This window comes from Saccostrea echinata, unplaced genomic scaffold, assembly GCF_033153115.1.
Source record: "Saccostrea echinata isolate AGI-Se365-2 ecotype Australia unplaced genomic scaffold, CSIRO_AGI_Sech_v1 ptg000030l, whole genome shotgun sequence".
In the NCBI taxonomy this organism is placed as follows: Eukaryota; Metazoa; Mollusca; class Bivalvia; order Ostreida; family Ostreidae; genus Saccostrea; species Saccostrea echinata.
Window position 1 is genome coordinate 22,133,969 of NW_026889779.1, and position 23,532 is coordinate 22,157,500.

Genomic DNA, 23,532 nt, shown 5'->3' on the forward strand with positions numbered 1-23,532 from the left:
GTTTCGGATTCTGGATCTGACGTCATTTTCAGATGACTGAAAAGGTTCAAGGTTTAGGAGCAGGTCCATAAGCCCTGTATTGACTCAACTTACATATATACTAAAAATGTTAAGCATTTGTGTAAATTGGATTTACATGTACAATTCAATACCAATGAAACAACGATGAAATAATTTATTGGAAACTTCAACAGAATTTTGTTTTCAATTGTGTGAATTTGTAGATGGGAAAACTACTGCCAAAATATCACTTGGTAAACAGAGTTTGGAATGTTTGATTAAAATACTATACATAAGTGTATGGAAATTTTATTACATTTTAAGCATGGTATTGGTATAAATAAACAGGACACATTTAAAAATTATAGAAGTTTTAATTCCTAAAAGGAAAAACTGAGTACATAGTCAATTGTTGAATATTATCAATGAGTATATACACAAGTACACAAAGTAGGAGAATATATATATATATATATATATATATATATATATATTTAAATATATATATATATATATATATATATATATATATATATATATATATATATATATATATATATATATATAATCGAATACAGATACAGAATTGCTAATCGGTTAACTACAAGACGTCCCGACCGGCTCAAAACACATTTTGGACATATTTATTTTTACATAGCTCTATTAATATACGCAAGAAAACTGAAAAAGGAGATACAAGTTAGAAACATCCTGTTTATCTTGAGCAGAAATTTACAAGTATATGTGTTTTAATTTCTCAATAGACAAGAAGAAATTAAGAAAACCATAAAAAAAAAGGCTTGAGAATTCAGACACCGATAATTTCCAGAGCAGATGACACACGAGTTCATTCTGCACTGTCACCGTAATCAGAACGAAGTCTGAAGTATCATTTAATTTACAATGTTTGATAAATATCAGCAAAGAATTATAGGACAGGTAGATGGAATAATATTGATAGAAATTTAAGAATATGTACCATTTGTGATTGTAAAACTATTGGTGATGAATTTCATTATGTTATGGATTGTAAGTTCTTTTCGAATGACAGAAAAAAGTTTCTCCAAAAAAAAGATATTCTAAAAATCCTAACACTTTCAAATTTAATGAAGTAATGAACACAAATAATGTAGAAATACAAAAATCATTGTCAAAATTTATTAAGAAAATTTTCAAAACTGTCTGTCCTTGAATCCTCCATATATATAACTGATTATATGTTTAGTTCATTCTTTTCTGTTTTCTTTATATACTTGTCTATTTTTTTTACCCTTGATCGTAATTTTTGTTTGCATATATGTACCTCTTGTACCAGTGATCTGGTCCCGAGTGAATAAAGAATGGAATTGAAATTGAACAGTTGGGGTAGCGATATGGTGTTCAAACACAAATTAACATTTCACAAACAGAGCAATTACCCCCATGGTCTCAGTAATTACCTCCAAATCTTTGTCAAAATGCTAAATTATCAACATTTATGCAGAGGTTTCTTTTTTTTTCTTTATGAATTTATAAAAAAAAAACTTGCCTTCAGATCTACATATATTTTATTTTTCTCGACTAACCAATTACAAACGTTCCGACCGAGTAATCGGTTAACCGGTTACAAAATGCCATCCCTATTATATATATACATGTATAATTATGTCCAAAATCATTAGGTATGAATACAATACCTAATGATATTTTAGACTTACTTAATGCACATTTTCGTAAGTTTGGGTTACTAAATTTAATACTGAGATGACTAATGCATATACAACTCCTATTTCATTTATAACTGCTCTTAGCATCATTATGACTAACTGCAGATCACTTCATAAGGAGATGCAATAATGTAGATATACAGCCATTACTCATTAATGGCTTCAATCTCTCATACCCAGTAGGTCATCTGATCATTAACACAAACAAGGAATTTATTCTGGAAAAAAGTTTTTTTTTTAAATGAATAGCATGTATTTATAACATCTGAATTGTTTCAGTACCAAAGCCTTTTGTTTTAATTTAATGATTTTTTTCTTAAAACATCCCACACTAGAAATAAAAATTCTTCTCCTTTTAATTGTTTATTTGAAAAAAAAAATTCATTTCATTTCATCCAACATTATCCCTCTTTTTCAGGAAAAAATTTCAGTGCACTTTCAAATTTTATGTTTGTGACCTTTAATTGTATACGTATACATGTACATACATGTAAATGGTAAAATTTAGGGCTATGCAGAATCCTAACTATATTTGAATAAATGTCTGTGTATTTAAAAAAAAATAGGAAAAAGATAAAATTTAAAATAATTTCATCTTTGTACAAGACAAGAACAGAAAAAAAACATTTGTTTTGAACATTGCACTCATCCACCTCAAACATCAATACATACACAGGCATGATACACGTATCAAAAAGGTTCAAGAACACATTTTTATAAATTTAAAAGATACAAAAACTATTTAAACTATTCTAATTTTCTCAGAATCAGTGAATATGCATTGATTTCTCTTTGTACTTAACAAAATCTCTCAATTAACTTTTAGTTTTGCTATTAATATGATTACATCCAATAAATTTTGTAGTTAACCTTTGACTTTTTGGACTTTTGTTGTACATTTATTGTACAATAGTGTTATATCAATGTTAGAAAAGCAAGATAACTACATGGAATGCATTAACATGAAAATTAAGAAAACAAATAAAGTAATATGCATATCTGTAGAGGTCCACTAAATATCATGTCATATCGTTGGTATTACACTGTATGAAATGATTAATAACATATCCTGACTGAACACTGTGGGATTTTTTTTCTTTTAAATAGCATCAGCTTTAATTAAGCTGTCCTTTCATCTGTTCCCTCTCTGACTCCCACTTGACACTAGCCCATCTCTTCTCTCATCTCTGAAAGACCTCTCATGCACCCCAGCCAGCTGTGCCGGTTTGTTTATAGCCACTAGATGCTGCGTAAGTTTTAAAAGCCGTGCCACCACAATAAAAACAAACATTCCTACAAATTCTAGACCTGCTAAAAAGAAGAAGTAGTAATCCAGGTGACATGACCGCGTGTATTTGCCATCTGAATTACATGGCATGCGACAATTAATATTGCCAAAATCTTCCTGAAAGAACCAGGTTCCTTTGAAGGCAAACATGGTGCCCGTTCCTAGCAAGCTGCCAATCCCAGTGAAAAGATAAAAAAATCCCATGATGATCCCTTTCATTGACTTAGGTGCCATCTGATAGGCAAATTCCAATGCTAAAAGAAAGATAACTGTAGATGTACTCTCAACATTTCCAACTGGTTGATAGTGTACTTCATGTACATTTGAGAATACGAAGGTCAAACTACATTTGAAAATAATTCAACATTTATAACTTAAGTTAGGACTTTTCGTTCTATGCCAAATTAAGTAGTAACCTACCAGCCACACTTGCAAAAACTTCGCTGATCCCAATCAGAGCATATTGTGGGATCTGCCAGAAAACACTCATGTCAGCTGCTCTGTAGACAGTATGACCTGAAACATATTCGTTGATAAATAAATGTCAAAAAAGAAATGCATTCATGCATAAGTTTATACCTGTACCTATAAAAGTGCAAAACCCAATTAAATAATAAATTTTACAGATTATTCGAATGAAAGAAACTGTGTGAAAATCTGCTCACAACAGAAACCTTGCTCTTACACACATCAGCAATGTTACTAAAAAAAATCCTTGAAATTTACTTGAGGAGAATGTATGCAGACAAACTTGAAAATTTGTATACCAATGGTCTGGTTGATTGTAGAGCTACAACATTCTTCATTTGGATATTTCCAAACAGCTTTAAGTCTGAAGAGTTCAACTATCCCTGCTACTAATACAGCACAAGTAGCAAACATCATTCCCAAACTAATCCTAAAAACCATGCCAACAGGTTTCCCACGCCGAGCCCAATAAGGGTAGATAACTCTGTCAAACAGTGGCAAGAGAATGATGAGGAATATCACATCAAATAGAGTAAACCAAGCTGCCACTACCTGAAAGGAAGTGTACTGGTAATATATCAAAAAGCCCATTTAGTTCTAGTTATCCAACCAACAGAAAATTTCTAAATGAAGATATATTTAATTGTCATTTTTTATACCAAAACTAAGATCGTAATGACCATTTACATTAATTTTCTGTTTAATGTTGTCATAGGCTTAATTACACTAAAATCTGAATACATACTGTGCTTCTGTTTGGATTGGAGTTGGGGGTGTAATTTGGGAAACTATTGTTACATATTTTGAATGTTTCTGCATGTGATAAATGCAGTTTCATGTGCAATCCTTGAAGTTCAAATGTTGTCTGCATCTAGAGAAAAGCATCAATAAAAGAAATGAACATAATTATGACTATAATTTGAAATGTTTATCTTAAAGTTAAAACAATTACTTCCTACAAACCTGGAAATAAACCATCCAGTAAGGCAGTGTTGTGAGAAATACACAGAGAATTTTTAACAATTGTTTTACATCATCTACTGCTGTCTCATGGAAACTTCCACCATATCTATATTTAGCCCGGTCTAGGAAAGAGGGGGAAGACTCACTAGAAGGAAGCTCAGGAATGTCTGATATATCAGCGCTGTTTAAGAAATATAATTCTCTCATTATACAAACACCTGCTCTTCTTCTATTCCATAAATTCCAAAAACAAACATTAGCTTTTTTGAAACCATAGAATATCCTCAAAACTGACAAAACTTACCTGACTTGTTCAACATTGTTTAATCTGTGTCTATTTATTTTCCGCCTTTGGCAGGACTCGAATAAAATTTTGAAAATATTGGTCAAAATGCTTCCTGTTTTTGGCACACAAACATAAGACCAGCATCCTAAACACATTGGAGTAAAAGAGATGAAATATAGCAGCTCATAAATGTTATCTATATGTACCTCATATAACATTATGATCACCATGATCACAGACTTATGAAAAAATTACAGTAAAATTTGAACATACCTGTAATGAAAACAATACAAGACAAAGCCAAACAAATATTTGCAGACAGGTATCCATAAGAGAAACTGAAATCCTGTTGTACATAGGTAATGACAGATAAAGCAATGAGAGTTCCAAGGTTGATGGACCAATAATACCAGTTAAAAAAGGCTAAACTTGTCTGTGGACCCTCTCCTCTCACCTGAAAGAAAATATTTGTCAGCACAGACCAGGAAAAATGGAGAATGAATACAATTGTAAAGCATATTTTACAAGTGATTTGGGGCAAATCTAAAGGAAAATGAAATTAACTTATATTTCTGACCTGGTCAGCACCAAATGGTGCTATAACAGATCGGAATATTCCTGAACCAAATGCTATTATTGTCAAGACTCCAAAAATTAGGCCTGCACAATTTTCGCTGAATAAGTCTGTTTCTTCCTTGCCTTTACTGGCAATGATCTCATACATTTTATCATCATCGAAGTCATTTTTTCCACAAATATCCGGCAAAAATGTAGTATTTTGTGACGTTTCTTTTTCAAAGGTTATCACTGGCAAAAAAATATATCCCACTAAGTAAATTATAAAGGACAGTAGAAGCGTTTTGAATTTCCCGAGCCAAGTATCCGCAACTATCCCGCCCACAAAAGACAACACATATGATATTCCGAGGAAAACGAAAGTACAATAAAGGGCATTGTAAGATTTCCAACTGAATGGAAGACTGTTTAGAAACAATACGAGATTCCCTGTTAGACTGTAAAATGCAAGTCTTTCCAATGCCACTGTTAGAAGTATAGATCCCTGAGCTACTTTCACTTTGAAGGCGTTTCCTGGTCGTGGTTCGTTCTCGCCTCTTCTGCTGCTCAGCAAGCTTCTCCTCTCGTCCATTGCTCCTCTATTTGATTCTATATTTATCACATATTTCTGGCTGTAATGTCACCCAAAAGTCTCTGCAAACATCATGATATTTAATATGCATCTCTTTTGTTTACATCATCGGATTGTCACATGACGACTTTAAGTTGAACAAGTCGCGTCTCGAAGAATTCGACTTGACATTGAATCACCGATTATGTAAAATTAGGTTTTCAGTTGTCGGTTATAAGCAGCTGTCTTCCCAGATTATTTATTTTAATATTTACCTTGTAAAAGGTTGATGATAACACGCATTGTAACTGATACAGATAAGATAACCCAGTTCATTGATATTTAGAGATCTAGATCTATTTAGGTTTCTTACTGTGAAGTTTATTTTCATAGCAAATTCCATGAACATGATGAACATCAAATTAAAAGAATTTGAAAAGTACTCGTGAAGACAGTGGCTGACCATGTGCTGACGGAGGCGTGAAGAGATAAATGATTTAAAATACAAAACATCACAATCATGATTATAATTATAGATTATGGAAACCATGAATATAAACAATATAATACGATATATATATATTATCTTATCTATATAGAATAGTATTGATATTCATTATGGATACATCTTATAGAAATGTCCAATTACTGAGAGGTTTACCAACCGCTTTTGGTCTCAATCATTAAAAAATCTTCAAGGCCGTAACTACCATTGAGGCAAGTGAGGCAAATGCCTCACTAAAATTCTGAAAAGTAAAAAATGTTTTACTTTGAACTTTAATTAATTATGTGTGTCTTAGTACTAAATTAATACTTTTAACTTTTTTTCAATATCGGTAAATCGATCATATCGAAGGTGCCTCATTATCGTAGAATTAACTTGATCATGTTTAAAAAAAATAATTCAAAACGTTTGTTTTGTTTGATTGTTTAATGTCCCTTCCAAAAAATTTTCACTCATATCAAGTTGAGACGCCACTACTTGCCGGTGGAGGTCTGTAAAGTTTAGTCTAAGACCTATACTCGGAGCTCGGGGTCACTGAACTGTGAGGGATCTTTTTCGTGCCCTCACCTACTGCGACACAGGACCGGTTCTACCGTCTCGCCTACTGCGACACAGCCGGACCGGTTCTACCGTCTCTTTCGAAGAACCGGTCTCTACATCCTGCAGCGGGAATTTGAACTCCTTACTCCGAGACTCTAGATCAAATGCTCTTACCACTGCGCCACGCGGGCGACAAGTCAAAACGTTAAAGCTTTTAAAGATTTAAAAGTCTTTAATTTGCAAATACCCAGGTTTCGGGAACTCCCCCTCCCCCTAAGCATAATACTGGGAACCACCATCAGGACCTACCCTGGTCCCACTTGGGACTAGGATGGACGCAGATACCTTGCCTCACTAAAAACTTAAGCCTAGTTACGGCCGTGTGTGTGCGTGGTTTTTTTTTTTTTTTTTTTTTTTTTTTTTTTTTTTTTTTCATCTTGTCCTTCACCAACATGAAAATAAATAATCTGACTCGGAAAAAATTCCAGTCTCCCCCCTTCAGAGTCAAATGGCCGCCCCCCTTATAAGTACTGTAAACCAATTCTTCTTTGAGCCTAGCTTCATTTTATATACCGGCCTTGTACACCCAATGAATGATCTACTGCCTCCTAACTTTCCTTAGCTTTATAACAATAATCGTTCGCGCAACTTACCCGTCCTCGCAAACCTTGCCAAGGGAACTTGGTCTGCAGTACCCTCTCTGTGACACTGGTATTAACTGACCCCCGCTTTTGCGAAAGCAAAGGGATATTAAATCTCATTCGTCTGTCATTCTCTCCGTCTGTAAGTTTGTCCGTCTGTTTAGCTGTCCGTCTGTCACAAAAACTTTAATCTTGATCATAACTTTTGAATTTTTCATATTTCACATGTACATTACCTGTGACAAGACATTTCCAAAAAATGCTATGATTTTTGACCCCATGACCTTGACCTTGAAGTTTGACCTACTTTTCAAAAAAATTAACATTACTTTAAATTGGCCATTACTTTTGAATGAGAAAACATAGGGATTTCATATTACACAGGTACATAAACTGTGATAAGACCTTTCCAAATATACTATGATTTTTTACTCCGTGACCTCGGCCTTGAAGTTTGACCTTCTTTTCAAAAATTTTATCTTCTTTTTTATTTTTGATTGAGGAAAGATAGGGCTTTCATATAAGACATTTGCATTACCTGTAACAAGGCATTTCCGAGCATGCTATGATGTTTGACCTATGGTGTCCGGATAGGGCCATTTGCAAAAGCTCAACAGCGCGTTCAGAGAAGCACGCCGTCGCGCTAACACACAACACACCATCACGCTAACACAATTATACAAAACACGTCATCGCGCTAACACACAACACGCCGTCGCGCTAACACAACTTTACACAACACGCCGTCGCGCTAACGCAACTTTACACAACACGCTGTCGCGCTGTCACACAACTCGCTAACACAACTTTGTGATAGCGCGACGGCGAGTTGTGTGTTGCGCGACGGCGTGTTGTGTGTTAGCGCGACGGCGTGTTGTGCGAACGTGTGTTAGCGTGACGGCGTGTTGTTCAATGATGTGTTAGCGCGATGGTGTGTTGTGTGTTAGCGTGACGGCGTGTTGTGTGTTAGCGCGACGGCGTGTTTTTCTGAACGCGCTGTTGAGCTTTTGCAAATGGCCCTATTCGGACACCATGTTGATCTTTACCTTCAAATTTGACCTAATTTTCAATTATTTTATCAGTGTTGAAATCTTTTGAAGGAGAGAAGATAGGGCATTCATATCTGACACGTGCATTCCTGTGACAAGCATTTCCAAACTTTTGAATGAGAGAGGATATAATTAGGGCTTTCATATTTCTACATGTACATTACCTATGACGACACCTTTCAGACAAGAATATCATTTTTGACCTCATGACCTTGTCCTCATCAAAAATTTTAATCTTGACCATAACTTTTTATGCTCCATAAGAGACGGGGTTTTCATTTTTTTCACATGTGCATTACTTGTTATATTGAGCTCATGGCCTTGATCTTGAAGTTTGATGTACTTTTGGAAAGCTATAATCTTTGACATAACTGTTAATAATTCAATAATTTATGTCTTTTTTGTATGACGCACAGACAGGACAGGACACACAAACAAGACAGGTACATTTATATGCCACAAATAACTGCATTCCATCCACTAAGACACCGGAAGCGGGAGACCAGAATTCTTTGAATTTGCTTGTTTTGCTCCTTATCCAATGCATGGTTGTCCTAATCCTTCCACATGCAATCTTTGAATGGGATGGTATAGATCTATATCCACGAATATTTTATCAACAAAAAATGAAATACTCGTTCAATATCAAAATATATGCGAATATATATATTTTTACACAGATTCAAAGGATATTTTATTTTCAAACAAGTCAGATAATCTGATTAAATTGAAATATTGCTTAGCTTGATCTAAACAAGCATATAATGGCTGATAAGCCTATAAAGAACACTAACAGAATTAACGGTTTCAATATATATAGTTTTCTTAAATCATCTTTTTATCAGGCATGTAGCATCGTTTTTGAAAGGGGAGAAGCCAGAAAATTATTAAAAACTTACCTGAAAAATATTTGACAAGCATATATTGAAAAGGGAAACTTTTCCGAAAACGAAATCGTATTTCTGATGTGGATGGGTGAATGGGTAGGGTGGTGTTGGTGGTGTTTGTGGTGTTAGGTTCCAACTTTTTTTCATCAGAAAAATATATTTAAAGTACATAATCAGGGGAGAATTGGACTGAACTGCTTCAAAAAGTGGCCTGGGGGAAGGGGAAGTGGAGGTGGGGGCAACCAGTAATTTTTTTTACTAAAGTAACAAATAAGTTTTGAATTAAGTGAAGAGGGGACCCTCCCCCCCCCCCTCGCCCACTAATACTACGTGCCTGTTTACAAATAATATAAAGTATACAGTGTCACTAGCTATCCTCGTTCTTCCCATCCTCTTGATTGTGGAGAGCAAAGATTCGAACGTGTCCTGTGGAGTCGGACACCGCTAGAGTGTAATTATCGCTATTGAACGACATCCCCTGGATTAGAAGACAACCCGTGTTAACCACAACATGTGCAAGGACTCCGTCCGCTAGCTGCATGATCTTTCCTGAATCATAAGCCACAAGAGCAGAATTGAAAACTTCAACCAAACTACGAGGTTGGGATTCTATTCGCCAGCACCAGATAGGATTTTGTCCATATTTAGGAAAGCAATGCACGCAACACTCAAACTGGTCCGATATCCACAGTTCGTCTTTGTTGGTTCTTGGCAGTGCCCAAATTGGGCATTTTGAGTCAGGAAACAGTGTTGACACGTCGAAAGACGCAACTTCTTCAAACTCTACATTAAGAATCAGAATCTTTTTCTGCGATGGATATACGTATCCAGTAACGCAAATCTCATTATCATTTGTAGATATGCTGATACCATTGATATTGAGGCTAACCCGGGTCCACTCAACTACGAATGTCGTCTGTTCATCGTCAATAACTTCATAAATTATAAGCGTGTCGGCACAAATGATAAGCACGTTGTTATTTAGAATACACATATCTCTAGGTTCGTAATTGTTGACGACTCTCTGACATCCTACCAAAGAGTAGTTCAAGTCAAAAATTTTGATGGACCAATTGGCACGATCCAAAACTACGATTCGTCCATCAGCTAGATGATCCACTGCTCCCAACTGACAAACGGCCTCATCAAGAGGTGATCTGCAACCAAATTCTGTAAGAAAAGACCCTATCCATAATTCACTCGGCATCCTCGGAGAGGCCATTATGTTCGAGTTTGGATTTTTTTTTTACATTAAGTTTGGTCCTCCTCGGTATTTTGCACTATTTAAATATGTAAATCCCTTATACAGCGAACCTTTCAATGGTGAATTAAAGATTTTTTATAGTAAGAAACATTAAAGCTCTAAACTAAAAGAATTGAATTTTCGCCAAGTAATAATCAGATACAAATGGAGCGTGTCTTTATTTTTGTTTTGTTTACAGTCGTAAGAGTTTTGAAATTAAAGTCCTAAAAGAGAAAAATATTAACACTACTTATGATTGAGAAAAATGATGTTTTTCTTTGAAATAAAGATTTTAATATATTATTAAAACAAAATATTCTAGCTCCTCTAGTATTCACAAAAACTCTGCCGGTTATAATCTGTATCATTGACGGGTGATCCGGCTATCATTCTACTTGATAATATTTTATATAAACATGGCAATTTAATTAGTATAGGTGTTCCTGTGTGTTTGATACAATGGACACAAATCCCTTCACTTGACAGTTTTCCAGTATGTACAATATATACCATAAATCTGCAGATGTTTTGAGAGAAGTTCTGAATTTTTGCTAAAGTATACCCCAGTACCTCGGAAATTATGGAACAATATTATGAGACTTCATTGAAGCACAAGGACGCACTTGGAACAAAACCGAGGAACTATTACACAACTTGAGGAACTATTACTGCAATGTCATAAAATCTATCACTTGGGCAATTAATAAATGAGACAACATTATAAGTCAAAATTACACAGTCAGGACAAATTTGAGAATATTACAAGAAACAACACCGAAGCACTCTACAAGAGACAACACTGTAGAGTGTAGAATTATCATACTAGACAACTTCACGATATAATACTCGAGTACAATAACATAGGAATGTAAGGTCAAATCTAGAGTACTACTGCATGAAACAACACTGCTTACTATTACAAGGCAGGTCAGAGTATAATTACATGAGGCAACACTAGCGAACTATTACGTTAAACAACAATACAGCACAATTACATGTGACAACACAAGAATACTATTCAAGAGACAACACTAAAGCACAACTACATGAGACAAAACTATAACACATTACTACATGAGACAATACTATAACACAATAACATGAAAAAGCAATAGATCGCAATTACAAGAAACAACGGTGGGGAGGGGGGAGGGGAGAGAGAGAGAGAAAGCAATAGATCACAATTACAAGAACAACAGGTGGAGGGGGCACACCCAGCGAGCCCCCCCCCCCCTTAAAATTGTCAAAGTTAGCGTAAATCAGTTTCGTCGAGAAAATGTAAAAATTGTCTACTCGGTAGACCTCATTTTTACCCTACAAAATCTCTAGAATCCAGAAGCTTTCAGAGGCTTCGCCCCAACCCCTTTCCCCACCCCGGGCTCATATAATGATATAACACTGGGGACCTCAAAGCCCCCCCCCCCCCCAGACCACATGCCTACTTTTTGTGCCCTCTAACTTCAATTCCTGGACCCGCACCTGAGTATTACTACGTGAGACAACCCTAGAGTACTGTTACGTGAGACAACAGTAGAGTATTATCACGTGAAACAACATTAGAGCACAATTACATATGAAGATACACTATTTTTACATGCGACAACACTAGAGCTTAATTACATTAGACAACACTAGAGTACTACTAGAGACAATTACGTAAGACAACATTGAAATATTATTACATGAGACAACACTAGAGCACAATTACACAAGACAACAGTAGAATGTACTATAAAAAAATTATAACGGTAACACGAGAGAAAACAAGAGCACAACAATTACATAAGATACCACTAAAGTACTTTTACATGAAACGGCACTAGATTACTATTTCGTATAATATAAAATGTAATACTACATGACAAAACACTATAAAGTACTCTACATGAGACGACAATAGGGTTCAATTATACGAGACCACACTTATGTTCTGTAACACAAGACAACACTAGAGTATTATTAGAGCAATAGATTATTATTATCCAAGACAACACCAGAGTTCAATTACACAAGACAACACCAGAGTGCTATTTCTTGAGACATTACAATATTAATATTATATGAGATAACACAAGCGTATTATTACATAACAACACTAGAGTACAATTACTTGCAAAAAAAAACTAGAGTAGTATTACATAAGACAACATTAGAGCACGGGGGGGGGGGAGGGGGGGGTCAGTTCCTTTTTAAAAAATGGAAAGCTACTCAGACCTTGTCCCTTACCAATAGCACTCTGTGCACTATGTAGTTATACTACTGAGGTAATAGAGCACCATTTCATGATGATGAGATAACATTTAGACACAGTTAATTAAACGAGAGTGTAAGTCTACTATTCTGAAAGTCAACAGAAACTTATGACGAGACGTGATACGGCTCTTTGGATCATGTTATTGTTATAATGATAAATTTGTCATTTACCCCTCTATTATTAGCTAAGTATAATTTTAAAAAAAATTGGGATCAATCATACAATGTTTATCTACAAAATATATTTCCATGGAAATTTTAATACGTTAAGAAAAACGTCATGTATACTAAATAGTCATCACTTTTAGAGGTTGGTGAACCACAGTGTGCTAATCCAGAAAGTCGGATCAGACAGTCACGTGAAAGTAAAATTGGGCGATAACACGGTTGGGTATATAATTAAACAAGAAACAGCACTTATTTGCTCCGGATTATGTCATCCAGTTCTTGCTTCGTTTAAATAATTAACTTTTATGGTTTTGAAAAGAAATCTCTGCATACACACATAAGCAATGACAGACAATGTCAATAAAATTAAGCACACTAAGACTGGGTTTGCATCAAGATGTTCCAGCTTCGAGTTCGACAATAAAATTGTCCTGTATGCTGTTCTGTCCAGAATGAATGAAGGACAGCAATGTACAGAGGAAGTTCTTACTAAAATCTAAAAAAAAAATCTAAAATCTAACAAAATCTAACATAAAACTGAGGAAATTCTGAATCAGGTTTAATTTTCTTTATTGATATCCATGTTTATTGATAATTACTATCAATAATACAAAATAGAATATGTCTACATTTCATGACGACATGCATTACAACATAATGAAGAAATGAACCATGAAAGCTACAATTATTGTTGTATGGACAGTCCTCATATTATGCTACAAATTTACATAACCTATTCTAATACACTACATAAAATGGGACACTAGAAAATCTCCTTGAGTATTATTCAAATCCATTTTTTTATTTTCTTACAAACACATCTGATTGTACACATACAAAAACATCAATATGATGGTTAAAGTAAATGCTGTCTAAATTTTTCTAGCTTATACAAGTTCTTTGTTGAAATCAACAACAAATTATTTTTTTCAATTATTTCAAGTACATGATTACAAATTGTTTAAAAATCCTACAAAGTCCTTCATAAACAAAATGATTATGTGCATAATAGACTTTGAAAAACTGTAAAAACAGGTTCAATTTATGAGAACTTAATTTATAAAGCTTCAAATTCACAGTAAAAAATATAAACCACAAGAAAATAAACCAAAAACCCTTGTTCTACTGATTAATAAACCTCTGTCCAACCTGTATTTTAAAAAAAGAAGACATGGCGATTAGAGAAAGTTATGTCTAACAAAAGAATTTGGCCCGATGATTTTGTCAACCATCACTGTAAACTTTATTACAGACAATTCTGGTAATGACAGCATTAATTAAGAAACATAATGCAGGCTTGTGATATGTTCTTCCTCAATACACTCTGTTCTCCAGACACTTGTGACTTAATAAATATAGACTGATTATGAAAATGAACCAATATGACTAGATTCAATTCTGAGCTTCATACATGATGAGCTCCATTACACAGGTTAAAAAAATTGCAAAGTGTACGCACACATAATTATTACAAATAGTTACATACACAACATACGTGGTAGTTCAAGCTTATTAAATGAACTACAGTACATGAGTTAAAATGAATTTCAGTTTTCTTTTTCTAATTCCAACTGGTTTAAATGAACTTATAATTCAAAATGACTTTCACTTTCACTATTCAAATTCCTATCATCTTGATGAATGACCTTTATGGTAGTTTTAGTCTCTTTATAAATTGTTCATCATTTTTAGCTTTACTGTACAATCAGCTCAACAAATTAAAAAAATAATAATGACATGTTCCCATAGATATTCTACACTAGATATATCACAGTATATATTTTCAACTCCAATATTTTAATATCATGCAGTAATTTTGCTTAAGTCTAGATATTACATTTACATTGTATTTTAATGCTGAATAATTTACACATGAAAATTAACTGTATCTTTTCCCCTTGAACCTAATTACATGTACAATTCTATATATATAGAAGTAATTATGACCAATCACATTCACTGAGGTTTAAAAAACTTCGTTTTACTGATCACGGAAAGACCAAGTTTGCAGTATAGACTTGTAAGCATGGGAAGAGACAGATAAGAACTTAAATTTCCATAGTTGCTATGATGTAAACAGGTGTTTTTTTTTAAAAATATAATGCCAACAACTAGCAAACTAATATTCTTATTCTGTAACAGGCAGAGACTGATGACAATGAGCCAATGTTAATAATACTGATCATGTTTTTTTCTTTATTTTCCTTAAATTAAATATTTGGCAGAAACAAAACAAGGCACATGTAAACACTTATTGCAAAACTTTTTTTTCATATTGCATCATACAGTATTTATCCGTTTCCCATTTCCTCAGAATAAACAGCTGAAATAATTTTACTTTACCAGTCCCCTTAAAATTGTACCAAAAGAGAGTTCTGCTGAAGACAGTTTCTTATTATAAGTAATCAAAGAGCCAAAATAAAGAAATAAAATATGCATTTTCACTGCTTTTTGACCAAAAATAAAAAATACATATACAAATGAAAATACTTCTGTATTTTAGACATTTGAACCAGACAGACATTTCCAACCTTAAAAACTGTTCCACTCTGAAATCTCAACTTAAAGCAATGATAAAGACATGCGATGAAGACATGCAACTACTAAATGCCAATGGTAATACCCAAAATAATGTAAAAAACAAATAGATGTCAAAACCACTAGCTTAACTAAAAAGTCAATGTCATAAATAAGCAATTGCATTTTGATTTCTGGAGACTGGCAGAGTAAATTTTACTACAGCTACTTCCATTTTAATAGTTTTACATTTCTTTTAATAGATGTTTATTTCACAATCACAGAAGCAGAATGATACCTATCTTACATTTAAAAACAATTTTATCCAGTAAAACAACTGAACAGAGAAATGCCATGATTTCAAATGAAACGACTGATATAAAGGGGTAATTCAAACACCTTGAATCAACATTCTAAACATAGCGTAATATTTGGCACCAATTTTTATCTAAGACTCCCTCTCTGGAGCCCCTGAAAGTGTTCCTTGTACAACATATACTCATCAGATCTGTAAATGAAGAAGTCATTTGAAATCGTCACTGAAACAGGGTAACAAGTTCTTTAGCAGCTCTCGCAATGTCAAAAGCACACTGCATCACTTGCTGAGTTTTAAATGGAAGATCGAGATCGGGCTCAAGGTCACCCATGATTCCGTCCTGACATTCTTCTTGTAGGCGAGCAGCACTCGATGTCAGTAAATGAAGCGCATGTCGAACTGTGCTGATTCTTGGGTTCTGTAAAGATAAAGTGATGTCAGTACCGTATTTAAAATACTCTGTAATGCTTTGATACAGACACAATGTTGTATATTATGAATGTGTAATGATTTTTCAATGTACTATAATACTGTAATAGCGGATCATATACATTTAAATATATATTTCTTGTACATGGTATTCAAAATATTTTAAAGAAAATTTTACAGTGACCAACACTTTCATGTTCCAAATAAATCTTCATCTATCTCTTTTTATGCCTTTTGTTTGTTTGTTTGTTTTGTTTTTTGGTGTGTACTCATTCATGTCAAATACACACCTCTATAAAAGAGAATTTGAAAATTGAACTACACACCATACAGAAAATGATCAAAAGTACAATTTCTTTACCTTTGGAAACAATGCTGCCATTTCTTTCACTGCCTCATAGATTTTGTCAGCACATTGCCCAAAGCTATAAATAAATATAAATGATATTGGTCATATTTTCCTGGGAATACACTCACACACAAACATTTAAGAATTTTTTTTTTAAGAATTGTAAATACAGTAAGCATATGGCAATGTAACATTATCACAAAAAAAATCTAGTATAATGAAAATACCCCGGTACCTATATGCAATTGGTATGTTGGTTATGCTAAATAAAATATAGTTTAATGAAATATCTACAGTCATGCTTTAATAGAATTTCATCTGGATATTTGACAGCACATAGTATACAAACAAGGGTCTAATTCTTACCTATCATGTTTGCCATCCTGGCCAGATTTGTAAAGTTCTTGAATATTTTTGGTGATTTTTTCAGTTTTTCTCATGACTTCCTCTTGAGATGGGAGATCCTCATCCATGCTTACTGGCAGTGAGCTGGGACAATCATAGTGGGAGAGATCTGGGGGATAAGCCATCTGTATCTCGTCCGCTCCAGACCCAGAACTCGAAGATTGCACACGGTTAGACTGAAAATCATACAAAATATCAGTGATGATTGCACACGGTTAGACTGAAAATCATAAAAAATATCAGTAATGATTGAACACGGTTAGACTGAAAATCATACAAAATATCAGTAATGATTGCACACGGTTAGACTGAAAATCATACAAAATATAAGTAATGCCTTTAAAATTGATTTTTTGTACAGCAAAGGTAAATTAAAAGCCTCCCCCCAAATTTCAAAATTTATTTCAACTAATTTCAACTTACATCAGTTTCATCTGGTTTGTGGATATTGGATACAGAATAGGCTGTGGGCAATAATTCTTTGGATGGAGTCTAAAAGAAGACAAAATATATTCACGGTTTCCTAAATTATAACACAGAATACTTCATTCATAATCCAACATAGAGTACTTGTAATGGAGACTCATACAAAAACATGCACTTTTGTTTTCTATACACATGATTTTTGCAATATTTAGTTGTGTACTTTATTAGATAATCGCTGCTCCCTTTCCCGGGGCTCAAACATTGACTGTGGACGTGTTCCTGCTCTCGGAATACTCGTCCTTGCTCCTTCCTCCCCCCGATCTTGGCTGTAACCATTAGGTAAGGTGGCCGGCGGACTCGCCTGGTGCTGGGCTTGATTTCTCAGGATAGATATCTCTTTCGTAAGTGTCTGTACCTATTTTAATTCAATTAAAAAATCATCTGTAAAATGAATGTCTAAAGTTTGTTTCATTTATTAATTCAACTTTTGAGTGCTATCAATTTTTTCTTTTCCTCCAATTATCTTGCTGGTAAATATATTCCTGTTGCTTATTCAAAAGGTAGTCCTGATTTTTACCGTGCACTGAAAATTTTCAACACTTCCTCCCATTTTTATCTCTTTCCATCTTTCCTGATTTACACAATACAGTAAACAATTCCTTAAAATTTGCATGAGTTCATTCTGCTGTGTAATTCCTGATATATTGTACAGAATCTCTTACAACTGACTTTTTGTTGATTTATTGTATAAAATTCCATACCTGTTTTGGGATCTGTTTCTCATTCTTTAGTTCTGGAATGATTGTCCTAAATTCCTTACCCATTTTGGGACCTGTTTCTCATTCTTTAGTTCTAGAATGATTGTCCTAAATTCCTTACCCGTTTTGGGATTTGTTTCTCATTCTTTAGTTCTGGAATTATTGTTCTAAATCCTTACCCGTTTTGGGATTTATTTCTCATTCTTTACTCCTGGAATTATTGTACTAAATTCCTTACCCATTTTGGGATTTGTTTCTCATTCTTTAGTTCTGGGATTATTGTACTAAATTCCTTACCCATTTTGGGACCTGTTTCTCATTCTTTAGTTCTGGAATGATTGTACTAAATTCCTTACCCGTTTTGGGATTTATTTCTCATTCTTTAGTTCTGGAATGATTGTCCTAAATTCCTTACCCGTTTTGGGATTTGTTTCTCATTCTTTAGTTCTGGGATTATTGTACTAAATTCCTTACCCGTTTTGGGATCTGTTTCTCATTCTTTAGTTCTGGAATGATTGTCCTAAATTCCTTACCCGTTTTGGGATTTGTTTCTCATTCTTTAGTTCTGGAATGATTGTCCTAAATTCCTTACCCGTTTTGGGATTTGTTTCTCATTCTTTAGTTCTGGGATTATTGTACTAAATTCCTTACCCGTTTTGGGATCTGTTTCTCATTCTTTAGTTCTGGAATGATTGTCCTAAATTCCTTACCCGTTTTGGGATTTGTTTCTCATTCTTTAGTTCTGGAATTATTGTACTAAATTCCTCACCCGTTTTGGGATTTGTTTCTCATTCTTTAGGTCTGGAATTATTGTACTAAATTCCTTACCCATTTCGGGATCTGTTTCTCATTCTTTAGTTCTGGAATTATTGTACTAAATTCCTTACCAGTTGAGTGAGATCATCTCTCTCTTTCTGGAGATCTTGATTGGTTTTGAGAATCTGCTGCATTCTAAACTCCATTGTGGACATTTTTTTCTTCATCTGGAGGAATTCTTCTGTGGAGACGGGTCCTTCCACCATGGCCTCTGGGACAGTAGGGGGCTGGTAATTAGCAAAATAGGTTATTAATTTATAGAATGCCAGGAAACATGTGAAAAACTTAAAAGTGCATTATTTCTAATGTATTCAAGAAAGAATCTTTAAGAACTGCATAAATTTATTACTGTGAAAAATTCTTTTGGTTCTTAAATTGTTTCAAAGATGTTTAGTGACAATTTTTTAAATTACATGTACTACAATTATGGTTAATATAAATTTATATATAGTATATTAGAACAATTACTTTGTTTAAGTCACTGAACTATATCTAAGTAAATTATTGTAATCATAAGTATTAAATTAATACAATAGACATGCTAAACATCAGAAGGTGAGAAAATCCTAATTTTCATGGAAAACAGTGTATCATATAATATATATATATTAACATACATGTATATTAAAAAGTAAACCATGAAATACAATTTATATATACATCCATATTCATTATATCGTAGTTCTAGAGAAATAAACACCTTCAAATGAATTTTATTTTAAATCTAAATTTAGAATCAATGAGTTAAATAAGAACAAAAATACTGGTAGGCAGAAGTAATACCATGAAAATTATACATATAATTCAGTATACCAAATAAATCTTATCCTACAAGAGTTGACTTGAAATATGGAAAGACAGATTGTTTAAGAGTACTGTAGAATGTTTGTTAATATGTGAACATGTATAAATAAACCTCAGGCATGGCTAAGTACTGAATACAGTATTACGGTTAACTCACATGTGGGGCCAGACTAACCCTTCTCTGTGACCTTATTAGGTCACCATATGACCTCAACTGTCCAACTGACCTGATTCTAAGGTTTTTGCTTGGAATCTGGGTTTCAGAACACAATCAGAATGTATATATAAAGATTGACTTCAAACCTGGTTAAAGGCATACTGAAGTTCATATCGAAATGTTTGATTCCTAGGCCTTTATGAGATGATTTTAATAGAAAATGAAATATAGTCATGAGACAGAACTTAATCAAGCATAAGTCTAAGGTGAAAGGTCAAGTTTGGATATAAACTCACACATGGTGTAAAACATGTAATGATGTTATCCTGTACAAGGTCTCCCTCAGACCTGAGATTGCCCACAGAATTCAGCCGCCTCGTGCTTTTCCTTGGAATCTGAGTGATTATTGCAATAACATGACTGGTTCATAATTTGATATTGAAATGTATTTTATCTGTATGTATACATGCAGTATGCTTATTTACTATTTGGAAAAGCAGTTTTATCCTAAAGAATATACACATCATTAAAATTTTGTAAAATATGAAACTCTAAGTTAAATCTCAAAGAAGTATGATAAACTTAGCAAAGTGTAAAGTTAACAGAAGAATAGTAATGTACTCAATTTCATAATAAAGTATAACCTGCTTATCAGGTCCTAAGGACATGAATAATTAGTTCCTAACTGAATTTTTTTAGATCAATAAAAGAAAGTCTTATGAGGGATTGGAAAGTTATATAACTTCCTTGTAACAAAGATTTCCTCATATCCAAGTCCCTTATAAGGCGAGTTTTACTGCATACAAGATAAAAACACATCTACATTTATGTCATTAATTCAGCTTCTTGAAATGGTGCAATTTGGTTTGACAAACCTTGCAAATGTAACTAATCACTGTGTTTCACAAAAGTTGTTTTGAAATGGTAATACAAATATGGATTCTTTATGTAATAAACTGTTTCACTGGTAATTTCTGAGGATAAAATTTTCTGCAATTTGATCCTTTAAAGGTTTATTATCATTATTTGCTGTTGCATTTGATCTGTATTACTAAAAGATGGAATCAAATATTCCATGATTTTTTTTAATGAAATTATTAATGAACTGCTAAATTCTGTACAAAAAAATTGATAAGAGAAAAATATGACTATATGATTATCCATTGGTCAAAAAGCAACAATAATGTTTTAGTGATGCACTGATGCATTTATAGATACTGTGTTCTACCTACAACTTACTTTTATAAATTAAATAACACTCAATTTAAAACAATTTTCTAATGAAATTTTTGCTGTACATTGTCTCTTCCACTTACATTTGAAGATTACCGGTATTTTTCTAATGAAATAAAGCATCATGACACAATTTTATGGCATTATTACTTAAACAAACTTATTTCAAACAAGTAAACTTTATACAAGACATTAACAACATGTACAGCAAGCATTCAAGGTTGAGTGTCTATACAAATGCAATAAAACTGTTATTCTGAAGCACAGTTACATCTACATTACAATATACTAAAACTGTGTCTTGCTACTGTTAGCCAGTTATCAATCTATGTTAACATCTCATCTACATCTTTCTGTGGAGAGTGTCTACAATTAAATTTAGCTGGACAATGTGTGAGTAAAATTAAGACACTATGTCTCACCTCCTGAACACTTGATTTTAACAATGTATCAGAATCATTATCCGGGCTCTAAAACAAATTCAGAATCCAGTGTCATTTCTGTTGTCTGCCTTTACAGTTACTAAACTGAATCAGAGCCTAAATACTTAGTATCAGAATAAATATTGCATTGACTGAAATGTTATTCAAACTTAAATTTGATTATTTTATGTGATATTCAAGATTTCATCTGTGTATGATGCATTTTAATTATCAAGAGATTGAAGAGAATGTGACTAAATTTTCTGCAGCAAAGATCAAGATCTAAAATATTTACAAGCCTAGCTTATGAAATAATCTTACTGAAATAACTTCACTATTGCATTCCCCCTGTTTCATAATCTTTGTTTTCAAATGTTTAATGTCTTTTGCACTTTAATGAACAGAAATTTGTAATGGAATGTGCAGTGGTCTCATTTTTCTCTATTTGCCACATTAACTGTGAAAGTAACACTGAATTAAATGTAACATAAACAATTATTTAAAGATGAGAATTCAACATGGTGCAGAAACATATTTTTGTACAATATCTTATTGATAATGTCATTCATGAGCATAGTTAAAGCTGCAATCAGTGAAGCCTAATGTATTTACCATAGCATAATTTCTTAGACTTCCTCTTGATAAATACATATATTGAAGGCAATATTTTAAGGATCAAAGTTTATATATAGAAATAGGCATCCACTTCTGGTAATCAGGATAAATTAAAATGTAATGTGATTGCTTCAATGGTGATTGGTTGCCTGTGTCAGAGGAGATACTTACAGCTGGGGGCTGGGCGAGAGAACTGTCCTTCATACCGGCACTCTTAATGCTGAGATTATCAATACTACTATAATCTTCATCTGATGCCACCTGGTCGTAAATGGGTTCCTCATCACTGACAATGCTGTTAAAGTTGTTCTTTCTTTGGACCACTTGACCAGGCAATTTGTCTACAATGTTATAATTCAAAACACTCAAAATCAACATAAAAATTACTTGTGGATAAATGTGTATAACATGTAAAACTCTTTTTCAAACAAATATTTTTAATGATCCTATTTTCATGGCACACCGTAAACAATTAAGATTCAGGGTCATACAGTTTTTTGCTCTGTCCATCCATCTGTCTGTCGTCAAAAATTTTAATCTTGTTCATAACTTTAGATTGGTTACAGCTAGGGCTTTCATATTTCACATGTATTCCTTGTGACAAGAACCTTTCTTTGGGTACCAACATATTTGACCTTTTAACCTTGACCTTGGAGTTTGACATACTTTTGAAAACTTTAACCAAATACCATACATAACTTTTGAATGCTTGGTGGTAGGACTTTCATATTTCAGAGGTGTTTTCCTACAGTTTTTTTTCTCCTTGTGAAAAGACCTTTCTTACGTACCAACATTTTTAACCTCTATATCGTGACCTTGGAGTTTTACCTACTTTTAAAAAATTTTAACCTTGACCATAGTTTCTAAAAGGATGCCTGCCAAGGGCTTTCATATTACATATGTGTATTCCTTGTGACAAGACCTTCCCATGGGTACCAACATTTTTGATCTCTTGACCTTAGAGTAAGACTTGCATATGAGAAACTTTAAAGTTGGCAATGAGCTGCCATAAGGGGTCATCAGTGTTTCACAAACACATCTTGTTTTTAACATATATTTCAAAAAAATTCAAATTATCTGCCAGAGGGAAAATCTGGGAAAATAATATTGAAATTTATCTAAATAAATACATCTGACCATTCATCACAAAGACTATTTTGAG

General features: G+C 33.5%; 3 protein-coding genes across 4 annotated transcripts in view; 1 reads left to right on the top strand and 2 right to left on the bottom strand.

Moving 5' to 3' along the window:
• LOC133197536 (B-cell CLL/lymphoma 7 protein family member A-like) overlaps positions 1-23,532 on the top strand; it is a 177,184-nt gene that overhangs the window by 64,158 nt on the left and 89,494 nt on the right. The window lies entirely within an intron of this gene.
• Positions 575-5,996, bottom strand: LOC133197532 (solute carrier family 15 member 4-like). Its single transcript, XM_061333614.1, has 8 exons — positions 5,289-5,996; positions 4,985-5,165; positions 4,730-4,856; positions 4,426-4,606; positions 4,208-4,333; positions 3,762-4,014; positions 3,415-3,510; positions 575-3,248 (listed from the first exon to the last, which is right to left on the bottom strand). Exons 1-8 carry the CDS (start codon positions 5,856-5,858, stop codon positions 2,839-2,841), a joined length of 1,944 nt encoding a protein of 647 aa, XP_061189598.1. The 5' UTR covers positions 5,859-5,996; the 3' UTR covers positions 575-2,838.
• The window catches only part of LOC133197535 (ARF GTPase-activating protein GIT2-like), a 27,574-nt gene continuing 17,718 nt past the window's right edge, over positions 13,677-23,532 (bottom strand). Inside the window, exons 13-20 of one of the 2 annotated variants that reach the window (XM_061333617.1) lie at positions 22,542-22,711; positions 21,756-21,803; positions 19,211-19,366; positions 17,786-17,980; positions 17,563-17,631; positions 17,101-17,315; positions 16,747-16,810; positions 13,677-16,374 (exon numbers count right to left, since the gene is read on the bottom strand). In XM_061333617.1, the coding sequence (XP_061189601.1) occupies positions 16,177-16,374; positions 16,747-16,810; positions 17,101-17,315; positions 17,563-17,631; positions 17,786-17,980; positions 19,211-19,366; positions 21,756-21,803; positions 22,542-22,711 (1,115 nt within the window). In that variant the 3' untranslated portion in view covers positions 13,677-16,176. The remainder of the gene's footprint in view (positions 16,375-16,746; positions 16,811-17,100; positions 17,316-17,562; positions 17,632-17,785; positions 17,981-19,210; positions 19,367-21,755; positions 21,804-22,541; positions 22,712-23,532) is intronic. The other variant, XM_061333618.1, reaches the window with a different exon arrangement.